The sequence below is a fragment of the Pseudorca crassidens genome, chromosome 10 (assembly GCF_039906515.1).
Source record: "Pseudorca crassidens isolate mPseCra1 chromosome 10, mPseCra1.hap1, whole genome shotgun sequence".
Lineage (NCBI taxonomy): Eukaryota > Metazoa > Chordata > Mammalia > Artiodactyla > Delphinidae > Pseudorca > Pseudorca crassidens.
This window is the reverse complement of record NC_090305.1, coordinates 81,292,013-81,307,459: the sequence shown is the minus strand read 5'-3', so window position 1 is coordinate 81,307,459 and position 15,447 is coordinate 81,292,013. Positions and strand designations below refer to the sequence as shown.

At 45.3% G+C, this 15,447-nt stretch overlaps 1 protein-coding gene across 3 annotated transcripts in view; it reads right to left on the bottom strand.

The window, feature by feature from the left end:
- Positions 1 to 14,105, bottom strand: part of SNTN (sentan, cilia apical structure protein) — a 34,422-nt gene extending 20,317 nt beyond the window's left edge. For 2 of the 3 annotated variants that reach the window (XM_067755081.1, XM_067755082.1), the window contains exons 1-2: positions 6,161 to 6,270; positions 3,680 to 3,714 (exon numbers count right to left, since the gene is read on the bottom strand). In XM_067755081.1, coding sequence (XP_067611182.1) covers positions 3,680 to 3,714; positions 6,161 to 6,270 — 145 coding nt within the window. Of the gene's footprint in view, positions 1 to 3,679; positions 3,715 to 6,160; positions 6,271 to 10,009; positions 10,135 to 13,940 lie in introns of those variants that run through there. The other variant, XR_010947095.1, reaches the window with a different exon arrangement.
- Positions 14,106 to 15,447: the final 1,342 nt, after the last annotated feature.

The window sequence follows — 15,447 nt, the reverse complement described above, 5'->3', positions numbered from 1 at the left end:
GGGGCACGAACCCGTGTCCCCTCCATCGGCAGGCGGACTCTCAACCACTGCGCCACCAGGGAAGCCCTAGACACCTTTCTTGCTTACTATGTGCCAGATGCCTTTCAAACATAAGCTTATTTAATGCTTCATAAACCCAGAAGGGTAGGTACTATTTGTGTCTCTATTTTACGTATTGGAAACTGACACATGGAGAGATTAAGAATCTTAAGGTCACATTGCTCCCGGGTGGCAGAGGAAAGATTCGAAAGTCTGTCTGCCTTCAAAGGCCACAGAAAGATCTGCCACTTTGGAATAACTCCTTCTAAGGGCATCTCCATGGAGGCTGCGGAACCAGACGTTCCCCAGTCCTCTGATGAAGTTCAGGTCTGACGGCTCTCTAAATGGGGACTCCATCTGGACTAGCCCACTTCTCTTCCTTCTCCTCCATTCATTTTAACACAGCATGCATTTTCCCTGACTGTAAAATAACATATGCTCGTGGTAAAAACCGAACTAGAAAAAAATTGAAAATAAAAGATAAAAACGAACTCCGCTTATCCTACCAATACTGATGAGACTTTGTGAGGCGTTGTTTGGTTTCCTCTTTTTACGGTTGGGTTCTTCCCTTAATAAACTCAGTGTGTTGCCTCCTAATTCCTGCCCTGCCTGCCTCACAGAGCTGTGGGCGAATATGTGAAAGCATATTGTAAAGAGCGAAGCGCCATTAAAAATGCAAAGGATTGATGTTTCTTCTTGGGTCTTTTACTGCCTCTCTTGCCTTTGGAAGGCGGGTGGGGGGTGTGAATCCAGGCACATCACGTCTACATTTCCTGCTAGCTCCTACCTCGCTTTTTATGCTTTAATAATACTAAACTGTCTGCAGTTCCTTACACACTTTGTCCTCCCAGCAAGTACTTATTGCCGGGCCTTGTCCTAGTTCTGGGGACAGAGCAATATTAAAAGAGAACAACTCCTTGGTTCCTGGAGCTTGCATTGTGATGGACGATTATGGAGCCCACGCTCTGTATGCCAGCCACTTCTTTATGGGGTGTATATGATTTGACTCATTTAATTCTTACATCAGTCCTCCGAGGTGGGTTCCAGTATCATCTCCACTTTATAGATGAGGAAACTGAAGCACAGAGAGGTTAAGTAGCTTGCTTAAGGTCACACAGTCTGTTTCCTCACCGTGATGCATGATACCTCTAGATCTCGTTTTGCAGGCAGTGTATCCTGCAGGATTCTTTCCCAAACCCTGGGATAGGGCTACCTGCCCCTCCTTTGTGCTTTTCTACTTCCCTAAACATAAGCTTGTCATAACCTTCAGACTGAAACACTGTTTATCTGTCTCAATTACCTTCTAGATCAGTGCTGTCCAAAAGAAATGTAATACGAGCCCGAATTATAATGAAATTTTTTCTAAGTAGCCACATTAAAAAAGTAAAATGATGCAGATAAAATTATTTTAGAAATATATTTAACCCAATTTATCAAAATATCATTTCAGCATGTCATCAACATGAACAAATTACTCAGATATGTTACACTTTTTTCTACTAAGTCTCTTAAATCTGTCATATATTTTAAACTTGCAGCACAACTGGATTCAAATTAGCCACATTTTAAGTGTTCCATATCCACAGGTGGCTAGTGGCTACCATATTGGACAGCGCAGCTCTAGACTGTATGTTCCCTGAGGGCAGTCACTGCATCTTATTTATCATTGCCTTCATTCCCAGGCCCTGGCGTGTTGTAGGCCTTAGCATAGACATGTGCTGAACTGAGCTGACTTGAACTTGAGAACAATCCCTGCCTCTTTCTCCTCACTTGCCCTGGAAAGTGGAACCTAAAATGTGAAACATTTCATCTAGTGAGTTCCTAACACTTTAGTGTAGTAGAAACACAAACCTCAGTACAGCAAAGTGTCAGAATCACCTCATTTTAGAACTTTTCTTAATATTAGTTATTTTTTCAAACAAAGAAATGAAGACCTACAGGAGAAACGTGGTTTTTCCCAGTATGCATCAGTCGTACATGGCAGAACTAAAAATTAGATCTCTTCTGTTTTCTTGCTAGATCGATAGTTTCCCCAATACTCTAGCACTTTTCAAACTTTTCCACGATAAAACTACTTTGGATGCGACAGGCAAATATGTACTCAACACCCATTTCTATCCACCTCCCCCAAGAGATCAAGGGCATAAGCCCAAACAGCCAGAAGTGAAAATGTGGGTTGGTACTGACTTCTATTCCATGATCTAGCCCTGCTTGATTTCACTGAATAACACTTAAAATTACCATTGAATAAAATACATTCTGGCAAGATGAGCCATATTTATCCTGTGTTTTCTTAAGGCATGGGAATAATGTGGCCCAGTTGTCTACTGTAAGGAGTCTGGTGCCAGGAATGATGTGTGTGTGTGTGTGTGTGTGTGTGTGTGTGTGTGTGTGTGTCTGTGTGTCTGTGTGTGTCTGTGTGTCTGTGTATTGGTGGGCAGTGTGGATGAGAGAGAGTTACACTCCCCCCTCAGCCTCTCAGAGGAGGCTGTTATATGAGAAATGTCATGGGTATTTATCATGTCATGGACATGATATTTTGTCATTGACATTATCAAAAATGCCTGAAATTGTGAAACAGAAATCATAGGTCTCTTGTGTTGTGATAGTGTAACAATAATATTCTCACCAAGATGAAGATTTATTTCAATAGAAATATAAAGCATCTCCTCTGGAGACATAGACCAGCCATCTAGGAGGAAAAATAACTGCAATATAATAGAATCCAGCTGTGCTTGTTACTCTATAAAGAAGCCACATGTTTTGGAATAAGATAATGATCCCAGTGTATGAGTATATTTTTTTCTTATACTGTTATTTCCATGACAGCATTGTTGGCTCTAAAAATATTTTACCTATAAAATGGAATGCTGACGGCAAATGTTTACACCTTGGGAGTTTGCCACACTATGTCTTCATCAATCAACAGAGGCAGTTGGGGACTGATTGCATCCTGAATACCACTGAAGGTTTATGAGTCAGATGCTGACTTGGACACACTGAGGATACTGCCCATGGAGGGCCAACTGGCCATGGTGGGATGAACACTGAATTAGGAGTCAGGGATCCATGCTCCTATTATAGCTGGGCCTTTAAATTTGGGTGAGCTAATTCCTACCACTGGACCTCAATTCCCAAATGTTTAAAAAGAACATCAGGGACTTCCCTGATGGCGCAGTGGTTAAGAATCCACCTGCCAATGCAAGGGACATGGGTTCGAGCCCTGGTCTGGGAAGATCCCACATGCCGTGGAGCAACAAAGCCTGTGTGCCACAAGTAGTGAGCCTGCTCTCTACAGCTCGCAAGCCACAACTATTGAAGCCTGCATGCCTAGAGCCCATGCTCCACAACAAAAAGAAGCCACCGCAATGAGAAGCCTGCACACCACAAGGAACAGTAGCCCCCGCTCACCACAACTAGAGAAAGCCCGCGCGCAGCAACGAAGACCCAATGCAGCCCAAAATAAATAAATTTATAAAAAAATAAAAACAAGAATAAAAAGAACATCATAAATGCTTGATGATTTATCTACAAGTTCTCTTACATCGTTGGCATTCTTTGGTGTCCTATTATTTTTAACTCTTGGCATGCTCTCATGGTAGAGAAGAAACACATACATCTCTGTCACACCAGGCCTTACCTTTTATTAAAGCCGGTTGTTTGGATATTGAAATGCTGCCAACAAAATGATAGAAACATAATGATTCTGGGAGTTTGGGTATTGATATCAGCATCTAAAGTAGAGCAATATAATGATTTAAAAATTAATTTATTTTCAGTAACTCTGCCCTGAGCGTTCTGGTGGAGCTGCCATCTGTCTTTCAAAATCCTTTCTCCCCTTGTCACATGGTAAAGAAGTACAATACTCGGCAATGGCTGGCCCACATATCCTAGCCTTTTGTGCAGCCTTTTGTGACCATATGACCAAATGCCCTCCAATGGAAAAGGAGCAGAAGAGAAGTGGTTGCCTTCTATGCAGCCTCTTCCCGTGCCCTTTCCTGTTTCCAGCCAATTAACACAGAAGTTATCAGGAGTACTTTGCAAGCCACATCTTGAAGCCACAAGCCACATCAGCCTGTGTCCCTACACGGTGGCATGGAGTAGGACTGCCACCCACCTGGAACCCTGACTCTGAACTGTCACGTGAAAAAGAAAAAAATAACTTCTTGTTCTGTAAAAGACTGAGGATTTGCAGTGTTATTTGTTCCAGCAGCTTAGGCTACCTAAGAATCTACATACTGTGCTAGGGCGTGGGGACGCATCAGTGAATGACTGAGATGTTCCCACACTCTTGGGGCTTAGAGTCTAGCGCAGAAGGCAGATGTTCAACCCGTGATTCAATACACAGCAATGGCAGAGCGCATACAGAGGGCAGGGAAGGACGAACCCAGTCTACAGGTCAGGGTAATGGTATTTTATCTCAACCAAATGAATCATTAGGTGAAGAAGGAGGAAGAGTGTTCCAAGCAGAGGGAACAGTGCGTGCTGAGCCCCGGAAGCGGGAGAAAGCATGGCAAGATTGAAGAACCAGAGGGAGAACAGCATGGCTGGAACATGGGGAGGGAAGGAGATAGTGGTGGAAGAGGAGGCTGCAGTCAAGGGTCAGGACCAGAGCACTTGGAGTGAGCCTTAGGATGGACCCAGGTTGTTAGTCTAAGGGTAGTGGGAAGGAAAGGGGTGGCATGATCAGATCTGCATTTGGGGAAGTTATTCCACCTGATATATGGGAAGGAGAGTGGAAAGGGACCAGATGGGAGGCAGGGAGATGGACCTTGCTGCTCCCTTATAAAAAGCAGACAAGGGCTTCCCTGGTGGCGCAGTGGTTGAGAGTCCACCTGCCGATGCAGGGGACGCGGATTCGTGTCCCAGTCCGGGAAGATCCCACATGCCGTGGAGCAACTAAGCCTGTGCGCCATGGCCGCTGAGCCTGCGCATCCGGAGCCTGTGCTCCGCAACGGGAGAGGCCACAGCAGTGAGAGGCCGGTGTACAGAAAAAAAAAAAAAGCAAACAACATTTGCTTGATATTTCAACCCCCAGTGGCTGGAGTGGTTTGGAGAAAGCCAGTAAGAACAGTAGAACTTGGTCATATCTTTGACAGCTCTTTAAAGGGAACTTTTGGGTTCGAGATCTGCTTTGGCACTAACTAGTTAAGAGATCGTGACCTTTGGGGACCTCATTTTTCTTACTTGTAAAGTTAGGAAGCTGGACTCTATGATATCTTGTACTTTTTACGGCCTTCTCCATGAGCTACTCCTAATTTTCAAAAAACTCTGCACCAGGCTTCCCTGGTGGCGCAGTGGTCGAGAGTCTGCCTGCCGATGCAGGGGACGCGGGTTCGTGTCCCGGTCCGGGAAGGTCCCGCGTGCCGCGGAGCGGCTGGGCCCGTGAGCCGTGGCCGCTGGGCCTGCGTGTCCGGAGCCTGTGCTCCGCGGCGGGAGGGGCCACAGCGGTGAGAGGCCCGCGTACCGCAAAAAAACAAAACAAACAAACAAAAACACTCTGCACCCTTATCTCCTTCATAGGACAAAGGATGTGCACTTTATCCTACGTACACTTTACACGACGTACACTTGCAACATGGCTCGTGTTACTTTCTTTTGCCACGATCTCCTCCATCAGAGCGTGAGGCCCTTGACAGCAAGAGTTCTGCAGATTCTCCATAACTCCTACCCCTGGCCCAGCAGAAAAGCTGGCACCTGACAAGTGTTCAAAAACTTTTTTGAACTAAAGCAGGTCCCCTAAAGGGAATTACGTAAGGAAGAATATTTTTCATTTATTAGGCATAAATTCACACATTTGCATGGTCCGAAACAATTTCCCTCTCTCATGGATAATTTGAAAGAATATGTCATACCCTTAAAAGCATTACCAATTTTGATTTACAAATGTTTTTCAAGAGGCAATCAAAGACATTTGTGTTAATTGTATCACTTTTTCAGTTTGCAATCAAAGCTGCAAATTTGTTCTCTTTAATTTTCCAACTCAGTTGAAAGCGGGATTGAGGTGGGTAACAGGCACCAAACTGGCACCATTTTGGCTACCAAGTTGTAGCCATGAGCTCTGGAAATAGACCTGCAAGCTTAAATGAAACTCGATAAAGGACAGCCAAGCGCCACTGACCTTCTGGGCATTGTCCTAGGTGCTAAAGTAGATGTTGCGGCTGCAGAAGGGTTGGGCTCCCCTTCCAAGTGGAGTGCTTGGTCCTGGGTACTGCGCATACAGCCACACATACTCTGCTCTCCTGTTGTGTGTTGGCCCTTCCTAAGCGACAGTTACTTGCCCACTGTTACTATTGTCATTCGTTCCATGGCAACTATACAGTGGCCCTTGTAGAAGAGCCTTTCCCTAGTGTTATTTGCAGGCAGACATTAAACCAGTCATGCCATAGTCAACAAATATTTGAGTGTCTGCTGTGGGCCAGACACCGTACAAGGTACTGGGGACACAACAGTGAGAAAACTCAGCCATGGACTTTGATCCCAGAGAGCTTAGTGGTCAAGACTGATATTAATCACGTAATCGCAAAAGAAGTCACCCCTGTGACAGTACCGTGCAAGGGGGAGGCTATGAGGTTGGTGTCAGTCAGGGAGGTGAGGGAGACATCCCTGGGGAAGTGATGTTTGATGCCGAGTAGGATGGAATGAAGTAGGTGAAAGGGCAAGGGATCCACAGTGTAGGCAGATGGAACAGCCTGTGGTAAATCCAGTGGCAGGAGGGAGTGTGGTGATTGGGAGGGACTGAAAGAAGGCCAGGGTAGCTGGACCAGAGAGGCTGAGGGGGAGGGAGGCTCCAGGTGAGGATGAAGAGGAGGCACGGTGACTAGACGACGCAGGACCTGGGAGGCCACGGTAGGGAATTTTCACTTTATGTCAAGAGAATAGGAAACCATCTGTGAGTTTTGGGCAAGGAGGCTGATAAACTTAGGTTTACAGTCTGGAGATGTCACCCAGTCTTCAGTGTGAATAATGGTTTAGAGAAACGAACAGAGAAAATTCAGCAAGACCAGTAGGAAGGCTATTTCTCTTGTGTTTGCTTAGAGCTTGCTCTGTAAAAGCTGGGGGATGTCAGCTCAGTCAAATGAGTCTGGGTCAGGGAAGACATGACCAGCGATTACTTAGATCGCTGGTGAGTTGATGGGTGAGAGGAGATAGATCTCAAGAGAAGCCAGGAACAGTCATTGTTCCGGCTTCCGCTTGGCTCCAGGGACACTGCTGTCATTACTGCATCACTGGTCACTGCTCCAGCATATGGCCACTCCACTTGCTCATTAATGGCCTGCTTCTCTTTATGGTTTTCTTTTCTGTCCTCCCTCTACCTCCCGACTAATTTCCTTAGCATTTTTCATTTAAATACGGGAGGGAGAGAGAGTTTGATTGATCTCACTAATTACTGTTGCCCGTACTGGTCAGAGTCTTAATGCCAGCCCGCCCCATCGGTTGTCAGTTAACCTATGCAATTAGCTCCCTCGGAGCAGGTGATGACACTAAGCCAGCTTCACTGCCCACGTTAAAACCAACAGCTGGTTTCCTCAGCGGAGAGCTCTCAGTAGGTTTCTGAGAATCTGGATTTGTAAGAAACACGCCAGATGATTCTGACATGGACTGTATTGCAGAACTGTTGGCAGTGGTTAAAAAGAGTCTCTGGAGTAGTTTGAATTCTGACTCTGCCATTTACTATCTGTGTTACCTGGGATAAAATCTTTAAAATGGCTAAGTCTACTTTCTCATTTATAAAATAATACTTTCCTCATGGAAATACGTTTCTCATGGAAAGCACAGTGTCTGATACACAGGGAGCAATCAATAATAGACACAGAGAAGGTGACAGTAGAGATGACGTGTCATCAGGATCCTGGCAGGACACAGACTCTAACTCGGATGGCATCAGAGACACCCATGAAGGGATCACTCAGCGGTCACGGTTAGGAAAATAAACATGGATGTCGAGGCACCCAGAGACTAGAAGCGATGGGAGACTTATCACTCATGTCCTGAAGGAGCAAGGAGAGGAAATCAGATGATGGAGCCCAGAGAGGGCAGGATTCTTGGAGCAGGGGCCACTTGACAGACGTCGTGGATGAAGGGAGACAGCCACGGCTACAAATGAGGCAAATCAGGGAGGGAGTGGGGAAGAGATACCCCAGGCTCTGATCTCCAGCCTGTGCCTCCCGTTGACCAAACCAATCAGGGAACCAGCAGGAAGGAGGCCTGGGAGGTGGAGTCTGAGAAATCAACCTCTTGGGGCAGAGACTGGAATAGGAGGGTGGGGTAAACAAATGGGCGAGAAGCATGATGATGATGGTGATGACGATGGTGCTGATGGAAGCAAAATACTGGGAATCAGGTTTATTCATAACCTTCTCCTCAAGACTGAATCAAACTTAGGATCAAAAAGGCGTAGCAGGGCTTCCCTGGTGGCGCAGTGGTTAAGAATCTGCCTGCCAAGGCAGGGGACACGGGTTCGAGCCCTGGTCCGGGAAGATCCCACATGCCGCGGAGCAACTAAGCCCGTGCACCACAACTACTCTAGAGCCTGTGAGCCACAACTACTGAACCTGCGTGTCACAACTACTGAAGCCTGCATGCCTAGAGCCCGTGCTCCGCAACAAGAGAAGCCACCGCAATGAGAAGCCCGTGCACCATAACGAAGAGTAGCCCCCGCTCGCCGCAACTAGAGAAAGCCCGCGCGGAGCAACGAAGACCCAACGCAGCCAAAAAAAAAAAAAAAAGGCATAGCAGTATTTACAGACAGCTGAGGTGATAACATATCATTTTCCCCTACACCTGAATTTCACAACCTCATGGAACACTTAGACTATTTACACACAGTGTCAAAGCATCTGGAAAAAACATTAAAAAAATGTTTGGGGCTTCCCCGGTGGTGCAGTGGTTGACAGTCCGCCTGACGATGCAGGGGACGTGGGTTCGTGCCCCGGTCCGGGAGGATCCCACATGCTGTGGGGCGGCCTGGGATATATGTTGCAAAAAGAAACCCCAGAGAATCCAGTGCCTTTTGGTTTGAATCCTGGAGTCCCTTAAGTCTGTCTTCTCTCCTCCACCTTTTACACTTGTGTTTGTTTTGCGTATAATGTCCAGGGTTTTTAGCTGTACTTAGTAGGAGGATTAGGGAAAATATGTCTACTCCATCTTCCCAGAAATGGAAGTCCCTGGGTAACTTTAGAAACATTAGCTCATTTAAATACTTGCAGTGTAATAACGAACAAGCTCAGAGAGCTTAAGTAACTTGCCCAAGAGCCTGTTTTCGGACCTGATACCTACAGCTTATATACCCTCACTCACGATGCTTCTTTGCCAATAACGGTACCCGCCTTTATGGAACTCCATGCATCCCGGTCAGTGTCCCAGTTGCCTCCACATACTGTGTAGCTGGGTCCTTATTTATTTATTTAGCCTCTATAATAACTTTGGTATCTACATTTCGTTAACCTATTTCTGTATGTCTGTGCTGTTGTGATGCCCTAATGGTCGGCATTGGGATGATCCTGTCTTTATAATGGGACCCTGCTATTAAACCCCTATGGTGACGGCCAGCACACTCCCACAGAAGGGTAGAGATTCAGGCTTTCCGAAAATACAGTTAGTACGTAGCAGAATTTGACCCTCACACGTTACATATTTTACGCGATATCTTTTTCGTCCGTCTGTTTTTAATCAAACAGTTATTTTGGATTTGTTATCCACAAGCCAGCAGGCACTGGGGCCCCAAGCTCGTCAACAATGCAAGGGGCTCCCTTGTCAGACTCTTCTCCTCTCTTTGGTTGGTCATTGTTGGCAAAACCACATGAAAAAAACAAAACAAAAACAAAAACGTGGCTTTGCTATGGGCCGAGCTGGTGAAGTTGCCAGCAGATGGCTTAAAGCATTTAACTACCTGCCCTGATGTAGTGAAAATTGGATTTCTGAATAAGAATGCTCGATGTTTTATTGGTCTGGGCTTTAATTATCTTACCATGTAATGGGAGAAGAAGTGAGAGCCTTTCATTTTCCACTGGTGACTGTCATTTTGCAGACCTTTCTGACGCTTGCTTGAGAGAGAAAACTGCTTCTACTGGTCACTGGAGCAGCCTGCGGCCCCTGCATGAATAAAACATGACGGGTAATTTCTGTGATGCGGCCAACACACATGTATGTAGAATCGATGCTTCTTATCCCGTCAATTAACAGAGATAATTAAAAAGATTTTAAGCTCTGTGATTGTCGGGAATCCCCCACTCACGAAGAGGGTCTCTAATTTCTTTGGTTAATCCTTGGGTTCTTAATTTAGGATTTTAATGCCCACAGGGAGAAGGAATCAGACGAAAATGCTCAGCTCCAGAAAATATGCTTAAAGAGGTTTGACGTTCGAAAGACTGAAGGAATTGTTCATCCTGACGATGAAATGCTTACTTGTATTTTCCTGAGATGGTAGCTTAGGCGGGGAAAAGACTTGCTTTCAAAGTCATCTGAGAGCGTTTAATGATATACATTCAAACTTTTAATTTATTTTTTGAATAAATATCACATGTTCAGGCTTTAAACCAAACATATAAAAGGCATAGAGTAAAAATTTCCTTGCTATTACTGTGCCTCATTTCTCCAGTTTTTTTCTTTCCCCTTATAACCACCTTCATCTGAATTAGTTAGAAAGTCTGAATTTTTTTTTTTTTCCCTCAAAAAATCCCGTGCATGGTTCTCATACAGAATCGCGATTGTCTTACGTCCTTTAGGGGACCAGACACAGAATAAATGAGGACATAAATTCCGAACTATAAAACCAAGGATCCAGGGGAGACATGATAGAGTGATGTTTTCCCCTCTCTCTCCCTTGTGGACCTTTCAGAGGCTGTGTGCCTGCTGCCTGATTTCTAATAAGCCACTTTCTGTGTTTCCGAGAGCGGGAGAAGTCATGGCACTGCTCAGCTCAATAACTGGGAGTGTTTTGAGCCTTTGCTATTGTCCGGGTGGGGATCTTGGCCGTCCCCTCCCCTGTTTCCTTTACTCATTTTTTTTTATATTGAAGTATGGTTGATTTACATTGTTGTGTTAATTTCTGCTGTACAGCAAAGTGATTGTTACACAAATATATACATTCTTTTTTTTCATATTCTTTTCCATTATGGTTTATCATGGGATACTGAATATAGTTACCTGTGTTATACAGTAGGACCTTGTTGCTGATCCGTTCTATATATGATAGCTTACTTATCTACTCCTGACCTGCCCCAGGGAACTGCAGGGCTCAGCCTTCATTCAGGCCTTTCTTTTTCTCAGTTTATGTCTCCAGCACATGAATTTTCAAACCCAACAGAAGTTTTTTGCTAGGCTGGTGTTAGAGTTTGAGACTAATCTGCACTGAAGAAGTAAAATATAGTATGATATAAATCTCCACTGGTGCTTCTGTGCTGAAGGGAATGTGATTTAACCTGGAGAGACTTGCATTCCCAGAATACTCGCAAGATCTATTTTCCTTTAGCACTTTTGTTTTACTCTATTTTGGACCACCTTCTCACCATAGTGTGTATATGGGGTTTAAATAGACGGTGTTGATCAAACTGTCCTTTTAAAACTTGAAACAGCTGGCAATATGTCTTCCTAGTGGTGTGTTTGAAATTGGACGGATACAAATAAAGATAAGCAAGTTGTAAACAGAAATGGCCAATGTTGAGCCCAGCAGAGATATTAATACACTGAAGAATCTATTTGGAGGGTTCTAATTTCCCTAACACAGTATATTTCCTCCTGAGCTCTGACCCTGGGAAGTGGGGCATCAGCAAGTTGCCTTGAACCCCTTAGCGCCTGTCATGGTGATAAATTGTTACACAGCATGTCTGCTTGAGCAAATCCCACTAGCAATTTTAAGTTGCTAAGCCCTTTGTAGGATTCACAGAGCACAGAGTATACCTAAAAATAACACCTAAATAAAAATGAGCTGATACCTCAGTTACCTCCGCCTGACTATCACCGACACCACTTATCAGCAAGAATTCCTATCTATTCGTACACTCTGAGATCACCTCTTTTCAAATATCTAATTTAGAACAAGTGTTACTTTTGGAAGGAACACACTTTGGAATCATTTCTTTATAGTTGCATGAGTTAGAAGAGATTCTTGCTTTATATATATATGTCCATCCATTCATCGATCCATCCATTTACAGAGTCATCCATCATTTGGCGTTCATTAACCAACACAGGTTGGGTGCCAATTGTGTACCAGGCACTGTGTCAAGGCCTTAGGGCTATCTAAACGCAATAAAGTTAATTGAGAGTAAAAATTCAGTTCCTTCGTCATATTTTAAGTGATTAATAGCCACATGTGGCTAGAGGTTACCATATTGGACAGTACAGAAGTTGAATGTCTTTATCACTGTAGAAATTGTTATTGGACAGCATTGCACTAGATTTTAAATCCTGTGTCGATGGAGAATGTGTCAACTTTGTTTACTGCTGTATTTTGGGTATTAAGCACATAGTACTTAGCATACGGGTACTCAATAAACATGTATAGATTGATTGTTTAATTGGCCGAGAGGCTGTTTTGTGAGGAGAGTCAGCTCCACTCAAAAAATGAACTGAGGCTGCGTAGTTATGTGTAGATGAAAAACATTCAAAACATCTCTCTTATCTGTGTCTCTCTAAAAGCTAATTCTGTACTGTCTGTGCTATTTCAGATGGGAATAATCTGAAACACCTGAACGATTTAATAGCTTTCATGTTTCCTTGGCAGTCCTTTCCCTGAACGGTTTCATGTTCCAGAATTTCCAAACAGTTGTGACTAAGCAAGTCGAGACATGCTCAGGTTTGTATTTTTTCAGCAATGGATGGAGTTGGTGCTTTTCCTAAAGGCCTCTAAGCATGAGAAAAGGCCTAGCTATAAATTCAGTGAATATAAAATGTTTAGTAATCATACACTGTCACTAAAAGAAATAGCTTAAGTGTTTAAGAGCTTCTATTCCAGATCACAGAGATCTGGATTTGAATCGTGGCTTCACCACTTAAAACCAATAGCATAAAAGTCCTAGTTTATTTCCTGACATCACACTATAAGGTGAGTACTACTTAAAGAAGAAAAAGGAAACTGAAGCAGAGAGGGGTTAAATTACTTGCCCAAGGTCACACAGCTAATAGTTGTGGTGGAGACGTGGGTGAAACCCAGGTAGTCTGATTCCAAGGTCAGTTTTTTTTAACTACAGTACTCCCATGTGTCTGATCTTGACTTCTTTGTGCCTCAGTTTCCTCATCTGTAAAATAGGGATAATGCTACCCAGCTCACATGAATTGTTGCAAAGATAAAACTCTTGGCCACAGTATCTGCCAGCTACTGTTGGAGTTGTTTTCTCTTAAAGGAAGGTATTCATTAAGAAAAACACTCAGTCTCATCACAAAATAAATATATAAACAACAAGGTTATAACAGTTTTTTTTTACCTATGAGACTGACAAAAACTGAAAATGAGATAACATCCTCATTTGGCTAGGGAGAGGCAAAAAGGGATGCCTGGGAGCTTCCGGGAAGATGGCGGAAGAGTAAGACGCGGAGATCACCTTCCTCCCCACAGATACACCAGAAATACATCTACATGTGGAACAACTCCTACAGAACACCTACTGAACGCTGGCAGAAGACCTCAGACCTCCCAAAAGGCAAGAAACCCCCCACGTACCTGGGTAGGGCAAAAGAAAAATGAAAAAACAGAGACCAAAGGGTAGGGACGGGACCTGCACCAGTGGAAGGGAGCTGTAAAGGAGGAAAAGTTTCCACACACTCAAGCCCCTTCGCGGGCGGAGACTGCGGGTGGCGGAGAGGGGGAGCTCCGGCGCCGCGGAGGAGAGCACAGCAACGGGGTGCGGCGGGTAAAGCAGAGAGATTCCCACAGAGGATCAGGGCCGACCAACACTCACCAGCTCAAGAGGCTTGTCTCCTCACCCGCCGGGGCGGGCGGGGCAGGGAGTTGAGGCTCGGGTTTCGGTCCGAGCGGAGCGCCGGGAGAGGACTGGGGTTGGCGTGCACACAGCCTGAAGGGGTTAGTGCGTCACAGCTAGCCGGGAGGGAGTCCGGGGAAAAGTCTGGACCTGCCGAAGAGGCGAGAGACTTTTTCTTACCTCTTTGTTTCCTGGTGCGCGAGGAGAGGGGATTAAGAGCGCTGCTTAAAGGAGCTCCAGAGACGGGCGCGAGTCGCGGCTAAAAGCGTGGACCCCAGAGACGGGCATGAGACGCTAAGGCTGCTGCTGCCGCCACCAAGAAGCCTGTGTGCGAGCACAGGTCACTATCCCCACCCCCCTTCCAGGGAGCCTGTGCAGCCCGCCACTGCCAGGGTCCCGGGATCCAAGGACAAACTCCCCTGGAAGAACGCACGGCGCGCCTCAGGCTGGTGCAACGTCACGGCGGCAGAGGGCGGCAGAGGTCACGCCGGCCTCTGCCGCCGCAGGCCCGCCCCCGCACTCCGTGCCCCTCCCTCCCCCCGGGCCTGAGTGAGCCGGAGCCCCCGAATCAGCGGCTCCTTTAACCCCGTCCTGTCTGAGTGAAGAACAGACGCTGTCCTGCGACCTACACGCAGTGGCGGGGCCAAATCCAAAGCTGAACCCCAGGAGCTGTGCGAACAAAGAAGAGAAAGGGAAATCTCTCCCAGCAGCCTCAGGAGCAGCGGATTAAAGCTCCACAATCAACTTGATGTACCCTGCATCTGTGGAATACCTGAATAGACAACGAATCATCCCAAATTAAGGAGGTGGACTTTGAGAGCAAAATTTATGTTTTTTTCCCCTCTTCCTCTTTTTGTAAGTGTGTATGTATATTCCTCTATGTGAGATTTTGTCTGTATAGCTTTGCTTCCACCATTTGTTCTAGGGTTCTATCCGTCCGTTTTTTTTGTTTGTTTTGTTTTCTTAATAATTATTTTTTTAATTTTAATAACTTTATTATATTTTATCTTACTTTATTTTATTTTACTTTTCTTCTTTCTTTCTTTTTTCCTTCCTTCCCTCCTTCCTCCCTCCCTCCCTCCCTCCCTCCTTCCTTCCTTCCTTCCTTCCTTTCTTTCTTTCTTTCTTTCTTCTACTAATTCTTTCTTTCTACTTTTTCTGTGTTTTATTCTGAGCCGTGTGGATGAAAGGCTCTTGGTGCTGCAGTCAGGAGTCAGTGCTGTGCCTCTGATGTGGGAGAGCCAAATTCAGGACACTGGTCCACAAGAGACCTCCCAGCTCCACATAATATCAAACGGCGAAAATCTCCCAGAGATCTCCATCTCAACACCAGCACCCAGCTTCACTCAAAGACCAGCAAGCTACAGTGCTGGACACCCTATGCCAAACAACTAGCAAGACAGGAACACAACCCCACACATTAGCAGAGAGGCTGCCTAAAATCATAATAAGTCCACAGACACCCCAAAACACACCACCAGACGTG